Source organism: Colletotrichum fructicola (genome assembly GCF_000319635.2).
Source record: "Colletotrichum fructicola Nara gc5 chromosome Unknown KSG_Nara_v1_contig06, whole genome shotgun sequence".
Classification (NCBI taxonomy): domain Eukaryota; kingdom Fungi; phylum Ascomycota; class Sordariomycetes; order Glomerellales; family Glomerellaceae; genus Colletotrichum; species Colletotrichum fructicola.
In genome coordinates this window covers 4,750,260-4,772,906 of record NW_027094056.1, presented here as the reverse complement: position 1 = coordinate 4,772,906, position 22,647 = coordinate 4,750,260, and the positions used below count along the sequence as shown (strand labels likewise).

Here is a 22,647-nt window from a genome sequence, read left to right as displayed (position 1 = left end):
CGCGGACTAGGCTTCCTTCAACATGCCTACAACGACGCACTGTCATGATGGGCGCGGCAGCCGCCCACGCGCCAAAGAAGGAGGGCGACATCTCGTCCGTCTTTGTCTCCCTCTCCGGAGAGACGCGGGAACCGTTACCAGAGCGGTTCCGTACCCTCAAGCAGAACCTGGTGGCCGGACATGAGGACGCCGTGGTAAAGTCGTGGTCCAGACTTTTGAAATCGCTGAGAGAAGAAAACGAGACCATCGCGGCCAAGGGCCCTGCCATCATCCCCAGCGTCGAATTTTCCAGCCTGGACAGCGACATTGACCACCTCAAAGACGAGATGAAGAAACGCGGCGCGGTAGTTGTTCGAGGCGTCGTGGACGAGAAGGAAGCGCGGGGCTACAAAGAAGAGGTGGAAGCATATGTCCGCAAAAACCCATCGACAAAAGGTATGGTCTCTCGACGGTCTTGGATGGAACCTACATGGCCACTAACACGAGCGCAGCCTTCCCTGCCGACAACCCGCAAGTCTACGAGCTGTACTGGTCCCTCCCGCAGCTCAAAGCCCGCGGCCACCCGAACCTGCTAAAGGTCCAGACGGCGCTCATGCGCGACCTCTGGAACAAGTCCCCCTCGGCGGCCATCTCGCTCCAGCCGCTGACATACGCGGACCGCCTGCGCATCCGCCAGCCCGGAGACGCGACGTTCGCCCTCGGCCCGCACATCGATGGCGGGTCCCTGGAGCGTTGGGAGCGCGACGGGTACGGCAAGACGGGGACGTACGACGCCATCTTCCGCGGCGACTGGGAGGGGTACGACCCGTGGGAGGTCAGCGCGCGCGTGCACGCCGTGCAGGACCTGTACAACGGCGCCGGGGCGTGCAGCATGTTCCGCATGTTCCAGGGGTGGCTGAGCATGAGCACCGCCGGGCCGCGGGAGGGGACGTTGTTGGTGAACCCGCTGGTGAAGCACACGACGGCGTACCTCCTGCTCCGGCCGTTCTTCCAGCCCCTGCGGGAGGACGTCAGCGGGGCGGAGTTCCTGAGGGAGGAGAACTGGGTGTTTACGGCGGGCGAGGGGATGAATTCGGAGTTGCACGGGGCGACGGCGGGACACTGCCAGGAGTTGAACGGCAAGCTGCACCCGCATCTGGAGCTGGGACGGACGATGGTGCACATGCCCAAGATCAAGCCGGGCGACTTTGTGGCGTGGCATGCGGATCAGATCCACGCTGTTGACATGGTGCACGAGGGCAAGGGGGATTCTAGTGTGTTGTACATCCCCGTGTGTCCCCTGACGGACCAGAACGTGTGGTATCTGAAGAGGCAGAGGGAAGCGTTCTTGGAGGGGCTGCCTGGTCCGGACTTCCCTGGCGGCAAGGGGGAGAGAGATCATGTGGGTAGACCTGGTGAGGATGCCATCGTCGCACCGGAGGCGCGGAGGGCGATGGGTCTTGAGGCTTTGCAGGTTGCGGGGGAGGGTGAGGGAGAGAGGGCGTTGTTGAAGCGGGCCAACGAGTACATGGGCTTTTAAGGCTGGTGAGGGTGGGGCTTGAAGGGATGTAATATTTGTACATTTGTAGTCTATGAGATTGATATGGTCTATGTATATCAATCGTCCAAACTCACAATAGCTTCCTCATCTCGTGACATTTAAACATGTCTTTCTTGAAATAACCCAAACACCGCCCATGCAATTTTGTCTATCCGTTCTCTTTAATCAACAGCCACACTTCATGCCTGAGCCTTCTTCCTTAAAATGAATCCGTAATAATCAAACGCGCTCTCGCCACCCGACAACACATCCATCTCCAGATCCCACAGCCCCTCGGAGTTCAACAGCGGCTTCATGAAGTGCGGCTGGCGGTAGGTGATGTAGAGAAACACGCCGTCGTCCTTGAGCGCGCGGTGGACCTCGTGCAGGTAGCGGCCGGTGTTGTCCCTGACGTCGTCGGGCGGCGACCAGGGCGAGCCGTGGATCATGGCGTCCATGGTGCCCTTGTCGAAGGCGACGTCGACGGAGCGGGTGGGCGCGGCGTCGGGCATGTCGCGGACGTCGGCCCAGCGCCACTCGATGCCGCCGAGGGGCTCGTGGCGGGCCTTCATGAGGTCGACGACGACCTGGGAGAAGTCGAGGCAGAGCTGGTTCTTGTAGCCGCGGGACGAGAGGTCGGCGGGGATTGTCTGTGAGTGTGAGCGGGATTACGCGCGGGGTGTGGGGGGAGAGACGTACGCTGTCGCCTGAGCCGAGGTGCATGATGCGCGGCGACGTCTCGGGGCTTCGTTGTGTGAAGAGATGTTTCTGGAAGTACGGCTCGAGAGCGGCGAAGGTGCGGAACCATTCGTGGGTTGGGTTGGAGCCGTCTGATTTCGTGTAGCGCTCGTTCCAGAACTCGGGGGTTGCGAGGGCCTCGGCCTCGCTGAGATCGGCGGACATTGTGAGTGTGTTCTTGGTTCAGGTTGAGGGTGGTGAGAATGAAGGTGAAGGTGATAGTGAGGCTGAATGTGAGTGAGAATGAGTGCCGATGTGGATTGAGATCTCGTGGTGTGTGGCTGGTGAAGGTGGTGATGCCGCCGCGGGGCTTGGAAAATTCCGTAAAAAAAAAGGAAAGGGTCCGACGATGGTGGGGGCGGGGTGATGCCGCCCCCAATAACGACTCCACAGCGTACAGCGTGTAACACTCCAGACACACATCGAGGATACAGTGATATTTGGCCTGAAGTTGAAGATGGGTTTCTTTATGCCTCTTTTTTTTTTTTTCTTTCGCCCCCTTTATACAATTTAGCATTCTGTTACCACTTAGTTGTGTTTCATACCCTGTTCACATATTGAATGTACGTATGTATTCTGTTTATAATTTGATACACTACCTTAGTTCAGCACAGCTGCGTGATTTACTGTTGCAACAATCTTCACGTTGACATACACAGGCTAGCCAAGATATATGTTTTTCTCTACTCTACTATCCTGACTAAAATACCATACTCCCTTGGTAGTTACCCACTACTACCTAGTACTTCTTCTTGCAATCATCCTTGGCACCCTTCTTCCCCTTCTCACCCTTCTCGCCCTTCTTATCCTCGCCCTTGTTCCAATCGTGATGGTCCTTGCCGCAATACGCACTACAGTCCGCCGAAGGTGGAGCAGAGCATTCCTTCAGTCGCTGTTCAACAGCGGAAAATAGCTTTCTGAACTCCTCAACATCATTTGCATCCCCACCATTATTGGGAAACTTGCTGAACACGGCCGTCTTTAGATCAAGAACTCCATCTCCTGCACAGTGTTAGCTACCTCCCTCGCGTAAAACAGAAGGAGCTCCCTCTAGTCACATACCAACTTGGGTGACCCAATTGAGAGTCTCGGGGCAGATGCCACTCTGGGCAAACACCGGAACCTGGGCGTTGAGATCGGCAATGAACTTGTAGCCGGCGATGTCAAGCTGCTGGCCCAGTCCGGCGAAACCACCAGCCTCAGCCTCAGACACCGGCTGGATAGGGGCAACGGCGTTGGCGGCAGCGCGGACTCCCGCGATGACATTGTTGGCAACATTGAGTAGCTCCTGGCCAGGTCCTCCGGTGTAGGCGTTGAGGGTGACGTCGAAGGACTGAAGACCTTGGAGGACCGGGGTCAGGACCTGCGTCAGCGCGCTGAGCTGTCGCTCGTTCAGCGTGACGGAGGAGGGCGCAGCAACGGCACCAGCCGTGAACAGGACGACGGGAATGGAGAACTTCATGTTGGATGTGAGACTCGACGAAAACGAAGGATTGACAAGATCTGACTTGGAGCGATGGAATTGAAGTTCCGTTGGATGTAAACGAGCACGGCTGAGGAGCGAGAATGAGTGGTGATGGTTGTGGATGTTTGTGTCAAGTGGAGGAGGACGGCAGTATTTATCAGTTCTGACTTATGACTTGGAAATCAACTGCCTTGGAGAATTTCGCTATGCACTGACTGACAACAACCTCAAAAAGTGTATCGTCGACGCTCTGATGAGTGGTTTAGTTATCCGACCACATTTACTGCTTACTAGAGGCAACGAGCAAAATGATGCAAGTATGCCTCTGCGGCTTACAAGGATTGATTCAGGTGATTGTTTGCCCCTTAAGCCATGCTGAGCTTGCAGAGATGACCAGCGGGTTTCGCGAGTCTTGTTGACCTGGCCAAGACGTGGACAGTAGATGTTTTGCCATTTACACACTGCAAAGTTGCAAACCGTCATCACTGCCATAATCAATATTGCTCAGAAACAGAATGCCCAGCATCTGTGAACCTAACGACAGTCAAAGCCAGCATCGACAAATGGAGAGTAGGAAAACGCATCCGGTTAGTCTGGAGAACTAGCTGAGCTTAATTCCCAGAACCGCCATCGCCTCGTGGCTGCCTGACTGCTGATTTGGGAACGAAACTGTTGGGCTCGGGCCTTGAGGGTCCGTCCTTCGACCGCCTTGACTGTTCTAGCCACGAGGGCACTGTCGGTCTAGCTTGAAATATTTCAGCACTACACAATCGCCTGGCCTGCTGAATCCAGAGAAACTCAATCCGTCGAAAGACCCCTATTTTCTGAGGCAGGAACAAGGTCTGTCCGCTGAAGTAAGGCCGAGTCATGGGAATTAGTTCGAATGGGTGTTGTTGCTACGCAACAGCCGCTTTTTCTGTTCCACATATCTTGTGTGCCGTGATTCCTGGGTTAGGAGAGACTGATACGAACTCTATGCCATGATACGCCAAGGGAGATCGGCTTCATGTCGGATTCTATCTGCTTGCGCTGAGCGAGGTGACGCCGTGTGCTACAACAGTGCGGCGACAAAAGAACATGGGACAGTTACATGGCTTGCTTCATCTCCGATGCTAGAACGGACACTTTGTTCACAGGACGACACTCAATGTCGGAAACAACTCAGGTACCCAGTGGAAGTCTGCACTTCGCGTCATGATAGAGAAAAGCTCTGTTCATGTTTTCTTGGTTACGTTACTGAGTGGAAATCAGTTAGTCGTGCAGGGGCCTGTCCTCGCAGCTTATCGCCTATCAACATCGGCGGCGGCAGCGGTATTTCGGATTGTTCTCCGACGATGGAGATGGCTTCATCCCATTGGTGAGGTGCGGAGCAGAGTGGAGGCTTGCTGTGGTTAGTCAGCGGTCCCTGAGCCCCTCAATGAGGGAATGAGGGGTCGTGGAGGGGTCATGGAGGGGAAAAGAAGCATCTGGATCCGGCGACATCGTGTTGTTTTACTGAGAGCCCATGAGACGATCTCTCAACCAAATCAATGGCCGCTTCACGTGTGGCAGTCATCGTGCAAAGCTGCAATGCAACATTCACTGTCTCACACAGAGAAAAAAAAAAAAACATGGCAATATGCGTAATTATTGACTTTCAATTGACAACTTTTCCTATCCGATTGTGCTCAATCCCGGCCATTGTTATGATGCCGGGCGCCATCCATCCTGTGACGTTTGAATTCCTCCTCACACCAACACCTTTTCTGTACTGCTGAGACATGTTTACTGCTGCGCCTTCTGGTGCTTCTCGACGAGAGGACCCATGAAGGGCTGGAGGTAGTCGGCCTTGCCGAGGGGGACGCCCTCCTTGCGCAGGATGCTGTAGGCGGCCTGGATGTGGAAGAAGAAGTTGGGCATGCCGTAGGCGACGAGGTAGTCGCGGGCGGGGATCTGCATCTCGCCCTTGCCGAAGCCGAGGCCGAGGGGCACGAGGGCGTCGGTGCGGGCCTCGAACGTCTTGGGGTCGGCGGCCTTGACGAGGGCGAGCGTGTGCTCGACGCGGGCGCGCAGGTCGGCGACGCTGTCGAACTTGTTCTCAAAGGCCTCGGGGTCGGTGCCCTGGACGCGGGCGATGATCTTCATCGCGCTGTCGGTGGCGACGTGGTACTGGAAGGTGAAGGGGAACATGTCCTCGGCCAGCTTGGCCTCGAGCAGCGTCTTGACGTCGATGCCCTTCTCGGCGGCGTAGGCCTCGGCCTTGTTGAGGAGGTTGAGCAGGGTGTTGAGGCCCGCGGTGAGGAGGGGGACGGAGGCGTCGTAGAGCGTGTAGGTCATCTTGGCGGTTTGAGGTGGTTGATGGAGTGTGGGAGAGAGTTGGTGTTGTTGTCGTTGATCGAAAGATGAAGAGGTCTATGTTTGGAGGTGGACTTGTAGAGCGGGAGGAAAATGGAGTCTCGGGTCACGACAAAGGGTTTATATGTTTGTCCATCAGACGTTGGGAGCAGGCTCTGGAAAGCTGGAGCAGATACGGACACAGGATGCAACCTTCCACCTGTCCTCAAACTAGCGGTGGGAGCCAGGAGGCCAGGAGGTGGTGATCGGGCGTTTCTGTCAAGTTCGACGGGCGGGTCTGGTTGACTAATGCGCCACTGCGGGTTGGACAGAGAGCAGAGGAAACAGGCAGAGAAAGAGACATTGGATGACCGTGGACAGACAAGGGAGGGAAACACTGGTTTCCGCGGTCACTCACTGGGCAGGTTGTGGCCCGTTGTTGGTGGCTATTTGCTTCCTGCTGCTGCTGTTGTTCAATGGGACTTGCTTGCTTGTCCCCAGCCTGGTCCCTGCCTCATGACTGAGGCACCTGAGGTACATAGTACGATCAAGCAGCGGCGCGAGGTACACTGCGACTTCCGACCGTGTCAACGTATCTCTATCGTCGCTGCTGTGGTTCGAAGGGCAGCAAGTTGCTGCCGGGGAACACGAGCTCCCGGTGGGCGCTGACAAATGGAAAATACGCTGCTGTGGTGTTTCCTCCGCCGCACGAGGTCCGAGTCGCTGCTGGCGGGGATTTCAGCAATCAGCATTGCAGGCGGCTCGGGCGGATTTGCATCCGAGCCTTTGCGGACCAGGTCAGATCCATGTACGTTGTGTTATGTGGTGCGAATGGGGGAAACAGGGATGTGTAATGGGGCTGCTAATCGATGCAGTCCACGATGTTTGCGATGGGCGTGCTGTTCACCACAGATTAGACATTCTCGACGAGAACTGAGATGAACCGAGATTAATGCGCCAACACGCCATCTCAGGGGTAAATCTGGGGTCGACATTTGACGCGAGATTGAGTTCGCGGGCTGGGAGGGATTGATCTTCTGTCAACGTCACCATGGCCAATCGGCCACTGCCGTCGCCGCTGCCCCAGAAGCTTAAACGGACGAACAGAGAGGGCTTCGGGGGCAGATTTCGGAGGAATTGTCCATTCGTCATGCTGTAGGGCGATTGCGTGCTTTCTTCCTGGCGTGACGGTTGATTACTGAGCGCAAAGAGGCATGGTTGCGGGTGTTCCTGACACTACCTAAACCATAGATAGTGCAGTGCGGGGGAGGAGATAGGTACCTCAGTCTTGGGCGGTACCATTCAATCACCTCTCTGTTCTTCTTTTCCTCAATTTTACACACTCACATCTGAATCGTGTCCGAGACAAGAAAACGACAAGGCGTGAGATAATGCTTTGTAATGATCAAATGCTGACCAATACTCCGAATGAACGGCTGTATGGTTCTACCAGGCCCGAATCCATGTTGCATACCTAGGTGCGGCTAGCCCATCCTCCGGCAAGGTCTCCGGCACGGCCCGGTAGCCTCGGGAGACACCCCCGTGTTCTATGGGGCCGTTTGCACTGGCCGATGAGGTTTGCCTGCATTTGTAAGCTTTGCAGTTCCTCCTCCGAAGGACAGCGCACCGCATCTGTTGTGCCGGATCACTGACCATGTCAATGATCCGCAGCATGCATCACCGAGACATGCGTTTGCTGACGAGTCTGCTGTTGGTGTTGGTAATCAATGGACAAGACAGTAATAACCAATCATTGCCTTCATATTGGGCAAAGGACGTCGGTTCACCTCGTCAACAGACATTGGATTGGCCAGATGGTATGTAAATTAATGTCTCGTGGCTATGTATCTACAGGTGAAGCTAAAGTAGCCATCTAGCACTGGCTCTCAACAGCAACGACCTCGCTGACACCAGTCTCGATGCCCTCGCCGTCGCTCTCGACTCTGACAAACTGCGCAGACCCGGCAAACGTCGCCTTGGTCTCGAAGCCGGTCTTGTCGACACCAACCTTCTCGACCAACGAGTCCTCGGCGTCGCCCGCAAACACGGTCCACCTCTTGTTCTCCGTCGCGCCGTTCCAGCTCATGTACACCTCCGTCTGGTTGCCAGCGCTGCACGCGAACGCCTTGGGCGCGTAGTACGGCTTGCCCACCCACGGGAACCTGTAGTTGCGGTAGCTCTGCACGACGCGGTCCTCGCCGAACTGCGCCGTGAAGACGCACTCGCCCTCCGCGTTGAACTCCTTGATCTTGGGCACGCTGCCGTAGCCCATCACCACGTGCCCGCTGCCGTCGTTGAGCACCTGCACGTTGCCCTGCGACACGGCGAAGATGGTGTCGTCCTTGTCGATGAACTCCTGCGTCAGAGTCGCCTCCCACGTTGCCGTGTTGACCGTCAGGAGGATGCCCGACGTCTCGTTGACGCCCGACTCCACCGCGCTGTTGTCGTTGTTGAAGAGCGAGATGAGCGTCGTGCCGTTGCCCTCGGCGTGGATGCGCGCGTCGTGCTGGTAGCAGAAGGACAGACCGTTCTTCAGAGCAAAGGAGCCACCCGTACGACCCTGGGCTCCCAGTTAGCATCTTTTGCTTTTCGCTGAATCATCGAAGGAAGAAACTCACGTTCAAGGTCCACTCGACCGAGCCGTCCTTGGCAATCTTGAAGATGGAGCAGTAGTGGCGCGAGGAGATGAGGAAGCCGCCGTCGGCGAACCTCTCGATCGAGTTGATGTGGAAGGGTCCCCAAGGCTCAGACGAGTTGAAGCCCATGTCTCCGAGCGGGTAGACTTCGGCAGAGTCGGCGAGGGGGATCTCGTCCAGGTGGTCGAGGTGGTTCCACTGGAACAGGATGTCGCTGGTCTTGACGTCGACCTCGAAGAAGAAGGAGTCGGCGATCCATCCGTCGACAGGGCCGCCCACAGAGGTCAGGTCGGTCTGCGTGACGTTGATGGCCGGGATGAACATGGTGCCCTCGGGCGTGATGAGGTCCTCGTGCATGTCGATCCAGCTTCCGTTGGCCAGGCCGGACGAGTCCCAGCCGCCAAACGTCTGCAGGTTCAGGTCGTCACGGTTCTGGGGCAGCGTGACGTTGATGATGTTCTTGTACGTCTGGTCGAAGATGAAGATGGCGCCGTAGCCCCAGCCAAAGGGCTCCGGGAAGGTGATGCCCGTCATATACGTGAGCACCGGCTCGCCGTCCAGGTACTGCGCGCGGTAGGCGGAGATGTCGCCGTACGCGCCCTCCCAGATGAGCTCGTTCTCGTTGCTCATGATGAAGACGGAGTAGTTGTGCGCACCATTGCCCGACTGGTCGAAGAACAAGTGGCCGTCGGCGATCTCTCCGGTCTGCGTGATCTTGAGCGAGGGAGGCTGGAGAGAAGGCTCGGACCGGTAGGTCTGCCAGGGCCAAGCGGTGCTGTTCTGCGCAGCGACGACGCGGCCGAGGCCGAGGAGAGCGGTAGCTCTGGCGAAGGAGGTGAGACGCGCCATGGTTGTCAACAGGCTGGTGAACGATTGTCAGGTGGAGGGAAGCCTGGAGGGGAAGAGAACAAGATCCCACAAGAGAGCGCGACGACCTAGCATTTTGTATCGTTCATCCCGACGTTGCAGTCATCGTCATTGTTCCCGACATCGGCAAACTAAACACAAGTTCATCCAAAAAATTTCATCGTCGTTGCCATGGGTTTGGGCCTCCCTCGGCATTTGGCCTTCTGTTTCCAGCATTTTCCGTGAATGTTTCCACACCACAAACGAATGAGATCAGGCATTCTTCCAAGGAACCCTTGTGCCTCCCTGGACGATCGGTGTGGCGCGTCTCCATATCTTTACATCTGATAAGATGAGATTGATAACTTTTGACCATCAATTGCCGCAAACTGCCGTGATGTGGAGGATCGACCTGCATACGTCGTTACATCGCCCGAGCCAATGTTGATTAGCCTCCACATCGTGCGCTGAAGAAGCTCCGCAATGCCCCGAGCCGTGCTCGTACGGCAATCGGTCGTTGACGACGGGCCTCCCGGCCGGCCGAGTGCCGCATGCCGCACGGCATACGATGATGAAGATTGGTCGGAGTTTGCCCGACTGCGGGAAGTGGGAGCAGAGTGGTGGTGGATACTGTTACTTCACCCGTCAATAAAAACGGCTCATCTGTGTGCCGATGTGACAAAGTTCTTGTTTGCAGGCCGCCTCGAAGGGTCATTAGTCGCCAATATCTGTGTGGCAATGATGCTGGTGCTCACTTGCATTGAGCTTCATCTCTCCTGTTGAAGTGTGGTTCATGTGCTCATTAAAGTCGTCTTTCGCTCGCGAGACTGGAACCTTTGCTTCTTCCCAAAACATGCTACTTCATTGGTCTTCACCTCGCTCAAGTCGTTAGTGTTCTTGATGCTCATACAAACATGACGACGAGTGTCGAGCCAAGTCGCGAAAGCTTCGAATTGTGTCACTCAGATCCCTCGCCATGGAGGCATGAGTCTTCAGCGCAGACAGACGATGCTGTCGTGGAGTCGTGCTTGGCTCGAAAGCGGCGCCATTTGATGTCGCTGCCACTTTGCCAAGTGCTCCGGAGCGTCAACGTCAGGGACGGACCGGCTCCGATCCAATTTGGACTGAATGGAGCATCAACACGGGTTTCTCGGAGCGACACGCAAATGGAAGGGGTTCCGGACAATCTGTCCAACCAGCACACTGGCCCCCAAGACGCCTCCACCTGCGAACCGGGGCAAAGCCGAGGTCCTCTATGGAGCCTGAGATCCCAGCCACAGCCTTATTCATGATCCGTCCGATGCTTTGCTTCGAGAGTCACTCTCCCAGGCAGCTGGAGTGGTGTAATGACACTGCTTGTCTTCAGATGTAATGGTGATCTCCGTAGTGACGGTAATCGATTCGGTCGAGGACTCGCTGATGGAGATGGATGGCCGATTCGACGAGCCGCCCAGACTTCCCATGATGCTGGCCAACACACGGCTTGCCTCGGATGGCATCGGCTTCGCGAGCCTCTCCGAGTCGCGCTGTGCTTTGCTCGCCCGCCGATCTTTCGGCGGTCCACCTCCGATTGTGGGGGGCCGCTCAGAGTCTGCGTGGGTTCGTCGGAGGCGGCGCATGATTCCCTTTGCGCCGAGGTGCTCAACGTCGCGACTCTGAGTGTTCCTGATCTCGAGATAGTGTTCGCGGTCTTGTTCGACGTGGCCTCCAAAGGCGAAGATGCGGCCAAAGAGCCCAGGGAACAGGCGATGCATCATCAGTCGGATCGATGGCAGGCTCGTCACCGTGATGCTCGTGGCCACCTCCACTCCTGTCCAGATCATGAGGTCGACGTAATCCCATGTAATGTTGACCGAGTCCCCGTACAAGATGTTGAACCGGAGACGCAAACAACTCGCGATGACGATGACGATGCCAAGGCTGAACATGGAGATGATGGCGATCTTGCGCCGGGGCGTGGACTTGACTTTGACGACCAGCGGCATGGGCATGACGAGGATGATTGTGTCGAGAGCGATGCTGACGGCGCTTGTGGTCCATGACAGGATATTCAAGTTTAGGCATTTCACCGGTTCCTTGAAGTCGCCTTTCCAACCCTCCCAGTTGTATGATATGGGTCTGCACTGGACGATCGCGAGTATCACCCACAGCGTCGTGCTCGTGATGACAATGGCTAACATGGCGTAGCACAACCGGCAGAAGCGCTCGTAAGGGAAGAGCCTGAGGTAGAAACACAAAATCGAGATCTTGGTTAGGCCAAGGAGCAAGAGGTATATCGGAGCGTCAATATAGAATATCTTGACGCAGTGTCAGCGCTTTTGATCGCCCGTCATGTGCAACTTTTGCATGGTTACCTTCAGCGCCCAAGTGAGCGTATCCGCATCGGCCCACCAGATATCTGTCCCGAATGCTTTTTGGAACACTTTGCGCTCGTCAGCTAGTTCATCTACCGCACGGTGCTTACTGACTATGATGTCCGGTTGCAAACCAGCCAATGTACAGGATGTAGGTTATGGTAATGACCCAATCGTCCGAGCCGAATCTGCGAATAACCCAAGATTTCGAGTACAGCCGCGCCGCAACGCAGAGCATGGTAAAGAGATGGATCGGGAGAAAGGGCCACACGTCTCCTTTTCGGTCACGGCGGGGCTTATCGCACATTGTGTCCCATTCTCGCAATGATTCTACGGCGTCGTCAGAAACCGGCCACTTTTTAGGATCCGGCGGGACACACCAAACGTTGATAGGCGAGGGCACGACTTGGCCATGCATTGTGTCACGGCCAGGTCGAAGTCGGCATCTTGACAGATGCATTGTGCATTGTCCCATGAGCCGCACATGGATGGAATCGCCCTACTCCAGCAAGCGACCTAGAAGGAGTTGCTCCGTTAGCGAGATTTTGCCGTCGATGGTTTGCATTGATACATACCGCGCAGTCAGGCATCCGACTGTCTCGAGCTGACAGGTCGACTTCTCCGCGACATCCTGCAAGAAACATTGCAAGAACGAGAGACGCTGTTAATGAGGTAACTAGCCCCATCGTGAGCACCAAGCGAAGAGATCGCTTCGACGGTACAGAGCCAACGAGTCGCGGAATGTTCTTGTCATGAAGACTTCCAAAACCACCCTGTGCTGGTTCTCATGGTCGACGACGACCTACAAGACTCCACCAATCATCCGAAACTGTGCGAAAGACGGGGGAGCAAAAGCAAAAGACGCAATGACTCGTAAGGGATGCCATCATTGCGCGGAGAAGCTGGCGAACTCTATTCAAGATAGAGTGTTGGCTAGTGAGGTAATTTCGGATCCGTGGTCTTTGGGTAGGCCGTGCCACCCTTCAAGATGTTTCGCCTGTTGGGGGAATATCTGTGCGGACGCGATGCTAGATGCACGGCCGAGAGTCAATTACCAGCCAGGAAAGACTTGACGGCCACTTTTGGCAAGCCCAGGGCTTAAATTCTCCGCACGCACCCCGGCTGCCTGAAGTCAACGGCCGGGACCTGCGGACATGGGAGCCTGTCAAAGCCTCGCTTTCATTTCCAGACGGGGAGCAGAAAATCTCCGGTGCCTTGGGGTCGGGGGATGTCGTTCCTGGAGGCACACGTGCTGGCCCGGCACTGGCCCGGCACTGGCACAATGCGTGGATCACATAAAGCTTCAACGGGTTTGAGAACTAATACATACAATTCGGGCTTGGCCGTTGCTTTTATTTACATACAAAATAAGTCAAAAATGACAAGCTATAGTAACAGGAAGATATTTGTTTGGTCCACTTAGATGTGGTGGGCGCGACGGAAGCGCTGGAGGCGCTGGAGCTGTCTCTCGGCGCGCTTGGCGGAGCGCTTGCAGCCGGCCTTGCCGGTGTTGCCGCTGCTGCCGGAGCCGGAGCTGCCGGAACCAGTGTTGCTGGAGCCGGATCCAGAGCCGGAGCCGGAGCCGGAGCCAGAACCGGTGGTGGCACCGCCCAGAATCTGAGCGGCGGCGTGCTCGGCGGCAACCATGACAATGGCCTGGGTGTTGCCAGTGGGAAGGTCGGGGTGGATGGAAGCGTCGACGACGTACAGGTTGTCGGTGCCCCAGACCTTGGTGTTGGTGTCGACGACGGAGTTGCCGTCGTTCTCGGCACCCATGACGGCGGTACCGACGTAGTGGCTGCCGGTGGTGTGCTCAGAGATGAGGCTGGCAGCGGTGGCGTTGCCGGAGATGGTCAGGGTGCTGTTGGACTTGGAGGCGTAGTCGATGAGCTGCTGCATGAACGAGGTGATGGCGTCCTTGTCGGCGTCGGTGGTCAGGTAGGGCTCGGTGGTGAACTTGGTGGAGCCGTCGGCGGAGATGCCGAGCTCACCGACAGAGGTCAGACCGTGGGTGAGGTAGACCTTGGCCTTGACGGTGTCGTTGCTGGGGGAGTTGACGGTGCCCTGGACGTAGCGCTTCTTGCCATCGGAGCCCTCGACGCTGGTCCAGAAGTTGAGACGCTGGCCAGCCTGGGCGAGGACACCAGAGCCCTTAGCGAAAAGGTCAATGTCGGTCTCATCGGGAGCAGTGAAGGCAGTGCTGGCGAGAGAGTTGAGGGTGGACTTGGTCTTGAAGGTGACGGTGAAGATGGGGTGGTCCTTGACGTTCTTGCCGACGGGGAGGTCGATCCAGAGGGCCTCGGAGGGGAGGGTGACCTGGGTAGAGCCGCTCTTGACGGTCTGGATCTGCTCCTTGGGGCCGATACCGCTGTTGAACAGAATGCGAGGGGTAGACAGAGCACCAGCGGAGAGGATGGCGGCACCACCGGCGTTCAGGTTAATGATCTGGCGGGAGTTGGTGCCGGTCTCGATCTCAACACCGGAGATGTGGGTGCCGTTGCGGACAGCGCGGATGACCTTGGCGTTGAGCTGGAGCTTGAAGTTGGGGAGAGCCTGGGCGAGGGGAAGGTAGTCCTTGACGGGGCCACCACGCAGACCGTCCTCGATCAACCAGGGAGGGTGGGTGAAGACGGCCTCCTTCTTGTCGGGCTCAGCGAGAGCATCAACCTCGGAGAATCCGTTGCCGGCGAGCCACTGGGACATGACATCGTAGGCGCCCTGGTCGTAACGCTTGCCGTCCTTGGAGGCGAGGATGGTACCAGGGGTGCGCTCGTAGAGCTTGTTGGCAGAAGACTCGACATCAGACCACTTCCAGCCGGTGGGCCACTTGTCGTCGAAGTCGTGGGCAGGGGGCTTAACCCACATCATGGCGTTGACCATGGTAGAGCCGCCGAGAATGCAGCCAGCCATGCTGGCGGTGTCGGTGCAGTACTCGCTGGTCTCCTTGGCGGAAGAGAGGTAGTAGCCCATGGCGGGGACATCGTACTGGGTGACGGTGCTGTTCCAGTCGACGGTGGCCTTGCCTCCGGTGGAAGCAAGAGAGGCGCCACCCCGCTCGAGGAGAAGGACGCTCTTTCCAGACTCAGCAAGACGCTCAGCAACGATCAGACCAGCGGCACCACCACCGGCGACGATGTAGTCGTAGGTAGCGTTGGAGATGGTGGTGGTGATGTTGGCCGGGGTGGCAGGGGTGGTTCCGTTGCCGCCGGTGCCGGGGGAGGTGACGGCGTCGGAGGCCTTGGCGGCCCAGGTGGCGTAGTCGGCAGACTTGGCGTCCGCGAGGTTGGCACCGAAGAGACCGAAGCCGGCGCCGTGGTAGTTCAGGGCAACGGAGGAGCTGGTGGTGTCGGTGAGAGCGGTGGTGCTGTAAGCCCAGCCGAAGGTGGTGGTGTCGGCAGTGCCGGTGAAAGAGGTGGTGTCGCCAGTGATGCAGCCCTCGCACAGGAAGGTGTAAGTGAAGGCGGTCTCGTTGACGGAGATACCGGACTCGATGGGCTTCAGAGTGATGCTGGAGTCGGTGACAACCTCGGGGTTGGTGTATCCGGAGGCCTTGCGGAGCGAGGTCTGGACGGACTTTCCGTTGGGCCAGGCGACGACCAGGAGCTTGTTGGTCATGGGACCGCCGAGCGAGACAGCAGCATATCCGGCGGTGATGGGGGCGGTGATCTGACCGATGAAGTCCTTGCCGACGGTTGAGGGAAGGGCAACGCCAAAGGAGAAGCCGGTTGTTTCGGTGTAGCGCTGGAACTTGATCTCGGTGGCAGTGTCGGTGTAGGCAGTGGTCTGCTGGGCCGTGGCGGCAGCAGCCAACAGTCCCGTGGCGAGGAGGGACTTGAACATGGTGAAGGATTGTATTGGTGTCGTTGGTTGAAAGAGAGTGTGAGTGTTGTTGTGTGTAAGTCGTCGTTGAAAGTTGTGATGGAGAAATGAATGGCACACGAGAGTGTCAAAGAGAGAGTACACCCGTCACAGAGGGCAGAAGAAAGACAGCAGCAACCAGCGCAAAAAAGAGAGAGAAACGAAGTTTGTAGCAACGATGAGGAGAGAGAGCAAACTCAGTCGGTGTTGGGGCCGGATTAGGTCGCAGTATTATATCTATCGTGATCCATGGTGCCCCCCTGGCTGCGAAAGACCCAAATTGGGACGCACTGCAACGGCCATGCACCCGCGTCCCTGGTTGTCAGCCCCATCGAGGGGCCAACAATCTGAGATCCATGATGATCCATCCAAGGACGTTGGCACTGTCGGGTTCCGGCAACGTGGATAGTGGCGCATCGTGGGACGATGATGGCGGTTGTGATTCGGGCATTGCACGAATAGGGGAACGCACAATAGTAAGTCGAGTCAGTTAGATGAAAAGTGAGGGTCTGTCGGGTGACGTCCGTTCGGAGGGGACCCCGGGACAGAGTCCAGAGCCCGGCCGAGCTAGGCAAGCAGTGCCGACATTGGGCTCGGTACTCAGAGGCCTGTCGAGGATGTGAGCGTGGTGATGGCTTGCGAAGGGATGGAATGGCATGCGGCGGTAGGGAAGTTTCCCTCGGAAAGGCAGGGGTTCATCGGTCAGCCAACAGCATCGTGGGCAGGCAGGGCGCTTCGGTGGATTTTTCACGCAATTTTGCGCTCCCGTTCTTGATGATGGTCTAGGCGCTTGACAGCGGATATATTAATCGGACAGGGTTGTGTCGACATGCGAAACGCCAGGAAACGAACGGTCGTCCGAAGTTAATAAACTCAGCCCAATGTCACTGGCTGCCGCAGGGGCCAGTGTGGAGAGCTTGTTCATCCGAGGACCAAAAACAGACTGCCTGTCCAATTGGGCTGAGCCTGTTACAAAGATATGGCCGACGAAAGGGGGGGCATGAGAGCCACGGCTTGGAAGAAGACTTATCCACATGGAACCCACACAGCGTGTCGGACCCGGACATGGAACTCTCTCACTCCCATGAGATGGATCAATAGGAGCTGCTCCGACCCGACAGAACAGCGTGGAAGCCCTCCCGAAGCGCTCGCGTGCGCCGGCCGGTGGCCCAGAACCGGAGGTGAGGGAGTTCCAGAATCTGTATTCTTGGGGCTCTTGACCCATCCGCCGCCAGGCACAACGGGGCTACCGTCATTTATCCTCCTTAATCTCCGTTGTTAAGTCTTCGCCCCCTCATGCCGTCTCCTCTTGGCGGAACCAGAATAGCCCTCTCTGCAACTGGCAATCACATTGAAACAATATCGGCGGCACGCTCAGCCGTCTGCTTTGTATCTGAAAGAATATTCTCAAAATTGTCACCGGCTGCCATGCCGCTCTTTTCAATCCAACACCAGCCACACACACACAACACACATCAGCCACATACAAGCCACAAACTGTTATCTGTAAATGCTGTATCATGGAATCAATATGATGGTGATGAATGGATGACCATTTAGACTCACATCTACATCATTCAAATGCTTTCTATTGACGTCTGTGTGAAAATATGGCCTGGGATGCAGCATGCGAATGCGACATCCCACGCGCACGCGGCTCCGCGTTGCACTCGACAACTCGGCTCGAAGCCGAACAGTGTTGTTGATCGATCACTACCACTGCACATCCTCTGGTGCAGCGAGGGCGGATCCGCGGGGCACAGACTATGCGAATCCAATTCTTCTCTTGTTCTTCTTTCCTCTTGTCCTTCAAAGACCCCTCATTCCCGCCATCACCGTCAGCTCTGTCTCGGTCGCAATATCTAGGCCAAGACCTGTCAGAGTCGGTCGAAGCCAATCCCATCCCTTGCAAACGAATTCATCCCTTTGCAATTGGCCTCGGACGCGTGGCAATCAATGTCTCTGCGACTTGGCACTCAGGGCAGGACCGCAGCCCCGCCCATGTCTTGGGCGGAGAAATGATCGTCATCACAGGGCATCTCAGCAATTCAGTCGTCCCACATCGGAACCCCCTGTCGGCCCCCTCCGACCAAGGCGGAGAAAGACCCATGTTCGGATTTCCTGTGCCGTCGGTCGACGGTCATGGCGGCGTCCACTTCATCTTACCCCTCCGCAAAAGCTCATCTTACCCCCCCCCCCCCCCACAGACGCCCTATAGGTTTAAGCCTATTTTAGGTATACTACTAACGTTAGAAGAGATCTTATAAATATACTAATAAATAGAGTTTAAAGTACTTTTTATATTATAGAGAATATAAATTAATAGATAAATAGCTTAATTGAAGGTAGGGTATAAATTATAATCTAATTATATTCTTATATAGTTTTAAAACTATTCTAATAGTAATTTTCTTAGATAGCTTCCTTTATATATATATATATAGATAATTATAATAATATCTTCTATTAATAACTATATTTTAAATATAATTTATATAGTTACCCTCTATAGATTAACATAAAATAGTATAATTTTTATAAACTTATAAGTAATTTCTAGAGGTATAAAAACATGATTTGAGGTAAGTGGAGTAGGGGTAAGATAAGCTTTTGCGGAGGGGTAAGCTGAGGTGTTAACCGACGGTCATAGTCGGGCCACTTGTAGCGCAAGCGAATACAACCAACGAGCACCGATTGAATGAATTTTTATCATCGTGCCCCCATTGATTCAACGTCTGAGGTCCAATTTTTACTGGGTACGAATCGGGGTGCGTCTCAGGCGACGAAATGAATTCACGATGGTCTAAAAGTGTGGTCATTTCTTACTCCACGCATTCTTCTGTGATCAAGACTCACGAGCGAGCCAGTCACAAACCAGTCTCATCACCATGATCACACTTGGGAGACTGCAAGCTCTTTAGCAACACACTTAAAATCAATTGGTTCGACTACGCAACGATACTATCTCATCCGGGGTATTCATCAACCTCAAGCCGACCTCATGTAGGTCTCCATCTAACCTTCATGCTCACAGGGAACGGTTGCAGTGTTCCCCAATCCTCCGTCAGGTACTGCGAGACGCCATCTGTTCTCGTAACACCCTCCCGGCTGCCCGGACGCTGCAACACGTGGGTCGAGGCCACAGATGTCACCTTCTGGATAATTCCCTGAGGCTCCTCGTGGCTGTCCGAACGCTGCAATACGTGACCCGAGGTCATAGATCTTGTCACCTTCTTGATGATTCCCTGGGGCTGCTCAATGAAACGCTCAGGCTCTGTTTTGGTCTGATCACGCAGCCGCTCCAGTCTCTCGCACTGAAATACGGCTCTGAACATGCCAATGAGTGCTGCATGAGTAGTGCTCGCACCCAGGTAGCCATGTGCCGCCAGACCGTAGTGAACGTACGACTCCAACGGTCTCCTCGGGTTGACCCTCTGCGGGTCGGGGAAGTGCGTCGGGTCCAAGCCAGCCATACCGGTCTGTACTGCATATTAGTATTTGGCCATGAGGTCAATTGAAGGGCAACTCACGAAGGTAAGAGAGACTCTGTCGCCTGGCTGAATCCTCACATGCTCTTGCACAACCTTGCCATCCACGACTCTCTCGTCCACAATCGTCTCATTGACGGTTGCCTCACGACAAGAAACGAAGCCACCGGCTAGGCGAATACCTTCCAATGCGTAGCCTAGCAGCTCAGCGTCGGTTTCCCTACTCTGCTGTTGTACCGCAACATGATGAATCTTCATGACAAGATCCGCATGGTCCAGGTAGTAGTTGACTGCTTGGGCAAACTACGCGCGGTTAGCAATCAAGCAAATCGTGACGTGAATGCGACTTACCATCTGCGCCTGTGCCGGCACCATTGCCACGGCCGTTGGCAGGATGTAGTTCCAGGTGATGTCGTGAGTGCTGACGCCATCTTTCGACAGATTCTTGACCAAGTTCGATCCATACGATGCAAGATGCGAGCCGGGAGCTCTGTCAACGGGCAGCTTGGATCGCGTTTTGGCGTTCTTCTCCAGCCAGGCCCCGAGCTCCGACAGGCCCCTCTGCGCCTCCTGCTGAAGAGGGAAGGCCTTGACCGGGTCGCTGTTGAGGAACACGGAATCAAAGACAGCTGACATAACCCGATACATCTCCTGTTCGGTGAATACACCCTTGGGGTTCTCCTTGGTCTTCAGGGGCAAGTTGAGAACGTGAGAAGCGAAGTGCACATGCGCCATGTTGCCCACGTCACGAATGATATCGACGTGTGTCTGCAACTCACAGGGGATGTCTGGGTTATGGTAACCCAGGGTGTACGACTTTTCGTTTATCAACTTCTTGGTGATGTGGAAGTAGAAGCTCTTGATGTTGTCTTGGCCGTTGTCTTTGCGGAGTTCATGGTCCATCCAAGCCTGTGCTTTGCGATAGTCGTTGTCGCTCGACGACAAATACTTGTTCCAAGTACCCATGATACGATTGAAACCGTTGCTCCAGGTAACTTTGTACTTGTTCTCGCTCTTGGAGATGTGCTCGGCTGCCCTATTTGACAGAACGTTGACGTTTCGCCGGAAGGGCTCCCCGTGCTCAACGTAATCCTGCTGAGTTGTGTAATCTTTAGGAGTCTTGTAACGTTGCGGCTTCTGGTAGTCAAATTGGTCATGCCGTCCGAGGTCCGTCAAAATCTTCTTCGTCTCCGCTGAGGTGACCATGGGGTAGTGGGCGTAGACTGAGTTCCCCTTGAAGTGGTTGGGGAAAGCCCTGAGGAAAAGCTTGTAGAATACACAGCCGTGGTTGACGTCGAGATCGTACTCAACCTCCTTGAAGCCCCAGCTCGTGAGGTTGCGTGGGTTGTAATCGATGGTATAGTATCTGTCACCGCGGACAAGACACACTGCATCAGACAAAACCACTCGCGAGATTGTGTACGTCGGTGCGATTCCAACGCCAGGCGACATAGGCTTCTTTGAGTCTTCCGCAACGAGACCCGGGTAGAGTTCAACGTTGTCTGGATGCTGGTAAAGATGTCTGAGAGCCTCCGCCACGTCCGTGTCGGGGTTGATTTCTTCGAAAGTGTCATACGGCTTAAGACCAAAGTGCTTGCGGAACTCGTTCAGACCGGCCACATTCCATTCGCGCGCCTGCTTGATGCCTCCAACCTCCACGTTCTTCATTGAGAGAGGAACGTTGCGCGCGCCAAAAGAGCCGGCCACAGAGTCCACGGCGCTGGTAATGATATGAACCAACTCATCGTCGTTGTACTTCCCGGTGTTTTCGTCACGCTTAAGTCCTCCGAAAGTCCGTTCTCTGGTGGAAGTTTTGCCCATTTCCGCGAACTCTTGGAAGGCCATCTTATCTGTTTCCTTTTTCGGGAGGACATGCTGGAGTTGCTTCTTTGTGAAAGCCTTGTCAATCCACTCCGTGTCCTCTCTGGAGATGCAGGAGTGCCAGCGGTAGCAGAGGTTGAATTCAGCCGAGTTGACATTTCCGGTACCGATCTCGGCACCCTTCGGAGTGCCAGCACCCGCGCCGGCCTCTTGGCGTGGATCCAGCGTCCAAGTCGTGTTGGTGCGGTTGAGATTGACAATGTTGCGGACGTAGTCGACAAGAGTGATGTTGATGTACAACCCACAAGTGACCAGTCGTGCGGTCTGAAAGAGGTCCTCATCGTACTTTTTGGCTGCCTCCGTATCGCCATCGGCCGGACGCGGAAAGCGATTGTTCTCGTTGATAGCGGCTAGGTTCTCCGCAACGTGGTTGTGGAAACGATTGAACATGACGAGGAGAACACAAACACCAGGGGGCATGATGTTCAGTCGCGCGTCGGCGAACGCGTCGGGGTGGAGCTTCCCGTCCACGTGCGACCTCACCTCGTTTTGCATTATCTGATCACTTCCATACAGCGGGGAGAGGTCGAGGTAAGCCGACGTGTTCGATATGTTTGAGTTCTGGCGGTCTGTCCAGAACAAATCTAGGAGTTGTCAGAATAAGCCAGCTGCACGTTTGACGAAGGCGAAATACCGTGGATGATGATCGTGGCCCAGTGCCATAGAACACTTGAGACATTGTTGGGGTGTGGCTTGAATTCGCGCCGGCCCATAACTGAGTCGAAGACCAAGCTTGGGTCGGGTAAGGCGCCCAGGGCAACATGACGAGGCTTGACAGACCGGGCATACGGCTGTTTCGCAGCACCACGTAGCGGAAATAACGGGTTCTTCGACATGGTTAGTATGCCCACATACTTCCGCAATAGACAATACGCACGTTGTAAGATCCATCAGCTGTGCGGTACATGTACTTCACAGGCTTAAGGTTGCCGAGTTTGTCGCGTCTTCCAGCGTCCAACTTGGAATCTTCCGGAGGGCCGTCCAAGTACAACAGTGGCGGGTGCTCAAGAGAGTCCCAAAGCTGCTCGATGAAGACATTGGTAAGGATGTCTCGAAGTCTGGATCTATGCGGCAGCTTCGCGACGATTTGAATGGTGCGTTCCATGATCATGGTCTTGTCATCCTGGATCCCGTGGTCCTTGACTTTTCCTTTAAGAATGTCGTACAAAGTCTTGAAGTCTGGGGTAAACTATCAGCCAATGAACCTCCTTGAGCTGGAAATAGGATTTCATACCTCGAGCTTGCAAAGCCTTGAATTCTTGCCGCTTTCCTGGGCGAGATTGATCCACGGGGTATGACCCGTCACCAAACATGACTGGCAGCGGTCGCTTCGATTCGGCAACAGCCTTGCGGAGACCACTCAACTTGACATCATGCTTGCCATAAGTTGGATCGCCTTTGCTAGGACTGTCCACGCTTCTTGCGTGAGGGCGAACGCCATGGTCGTGTCTAGCGGAATGCAGCTCGACGTGCTCATGCTCTGCCACGCCGCTCGAATGGCTCCCTCGCTTCATGACGGGCAAGTTATTGGTGTAGGTGTTGTTGATCC

At 55.5% G+C, this 22,647-nt stretch overlaps 8 protein-coding genes across 8 annotated transcripts; 1 reads left to right on the top strand and 7 right to left on the bottom strand.

Moving 5' to 3' along the window:
* Positions 1-47: 47 nt before the first annotated feature.
* ybiU-0 (Uncharacterized protein) lies at positions 48-1,519 on the top strand (the record flags this gene model as incomplete). Its single annotated transcript, XM_032027883.1, has 2 exons — positions 48-435; positions 492-1,519. 2 exons carry the CDS (start codon positions 48-50, stop codon positions 1,517-1,519), a joined length of 1,416 nt encoding a protein of 471 aa, XP_031875786.1.
* A 200-nt stretch (positions 1,520-1,719) lies between these two features.
* On the bottom strand, positions 1,720-2,422 carry CGGC5_v011631 (EEF1A lysine methyltransferase 4; the record flags this gene model as incomplete). Its single annotated transcript, XM_032027884.1, has 2 exons — positions 1,720-2,169; positions 2,219-2,422. The coding sequence occupies 2 exons, from the start codon at positions 2,420-2,422 to the stop codon at positions 1,720-1,722; spliced, it is 654 nt and encodes a 217-aa protein (XP_031875796.1).
* A 574-nt stretch (positions 2,423-2,996) lies between these two features.
* On the bottom strand, positions 2,997-3,719 carry CGGC5_v011630 (uncharacterized protein; the record flags this gene model as incomplete). Its single annotated transcript, XM_032027885.1, has 2 exons — positions 2,997-3,259; positions 3,320-3,719. The coding sequence occupies 2 exons, from the start codon at positions 3,717-3,719 to the stop codon at positions 2,997-2,999; spliced, it is 663 nt and encodes a 220-aa protein (XP_031875793.1).
* A 1,767-nt stretch (positions 3,720-5,486) lies between these two features.
* Positions 5,487-6,038, bottom strand: CGGC5_v011629 (uncharacterized protein; the record flags this gene model as incomplete). The annotated part of the gene is made up of 1 exon (XM_032027886.1): positions 5,487-6,038. The coding sequence occupies one exon, from the start codon at positions 6,036-6,038 to the stop codon at positions 5,487-5,489; it is 552 nt and encodes a 183-aa protein (XP_031875792.1).
* Positions 6,039-7,908: 1,870 nt separating this feature from the next.
* CGGC5_v011628 (uncharacterized protein) lies at positions 7,909-9,520 on the bottom strand (the record flags this gene model as incomplete). The annotated part of the gene is made up of 2 exons (XM_032027889.2): positions 7,909-8,595; positions 8,654-9,520. The coding sequence occupies 2 exons, from the start codon at positions 9,518-9,520 to the stop codon at positions 7,909-7,911; spliced, it is 1,554 nt and encodes a 517-aa protein (XP_031875798.2).
* A 1,283-nt stretch (positions 9,521-10,803) lies between these two features.
* Positions 10,804-12,515, bottom strand: CGGC5_v011627 (uncharacterized protein; the record flags this gene model as incomplete). Its single annotated transcript, XM_032027890.2, has 5 exons — positions 10,804-11,814; positions 11,872-11,939; positions 11,986-12,201; positions 12,252-12,387; positions 12,447-12,515. The coding sequence occupies 5 exons, from the start codon at positions 12,513-12,515 to the stop codon at positions 10,804-10,806; spliced, it is 1,500 nt and encodes a 499-aa protein (XP_031875787.2).
* Positions 12,516-13,290: 775 nt separating this feature from the next.
* Positions 13,291-15,711, bottom strand: CDH-1-0 (Cellobiose dehydrogenase; the record flags this gene model as incomplete). Its single annotated transcript, XM_032027891.1, has 1 exon — positions 13,291-15,711. The coding sequence occupies one exon, from the start codon at positions 15,709-15,711 to the stop codon at positions 13,291-13,293; it is 2,421 nt and encodes an 806-aa protein (XP_031875780.1).
* Positions 15,712-18,728: 3,017 nt separating this feature from the next.
* ppoC (Linoleate 10R-lipoxygenase) lies at positions 18,729-22,612 on the bottom strand (the record flags this gene model as incomplete). The annotated part of the gene is made up of 6 exons (XM_032032482.1): positions 18,729-19,208; positions 19,260-19,520; positions 19,569-21,682; positions 21,733-21,925; positions 21,976-22,277; positions 22,333-22,612. The coding sequence occupies 6 exons, from the start codon at positions 22,610-22,612 to the stop codon at positions 18,729-18,731; spliced, it is 3,630 nt and encodes a 1,209-aa protein (XP_031887942.1).
* Positions 22,613-22,647: the final 35 nt, after the last annotated feature.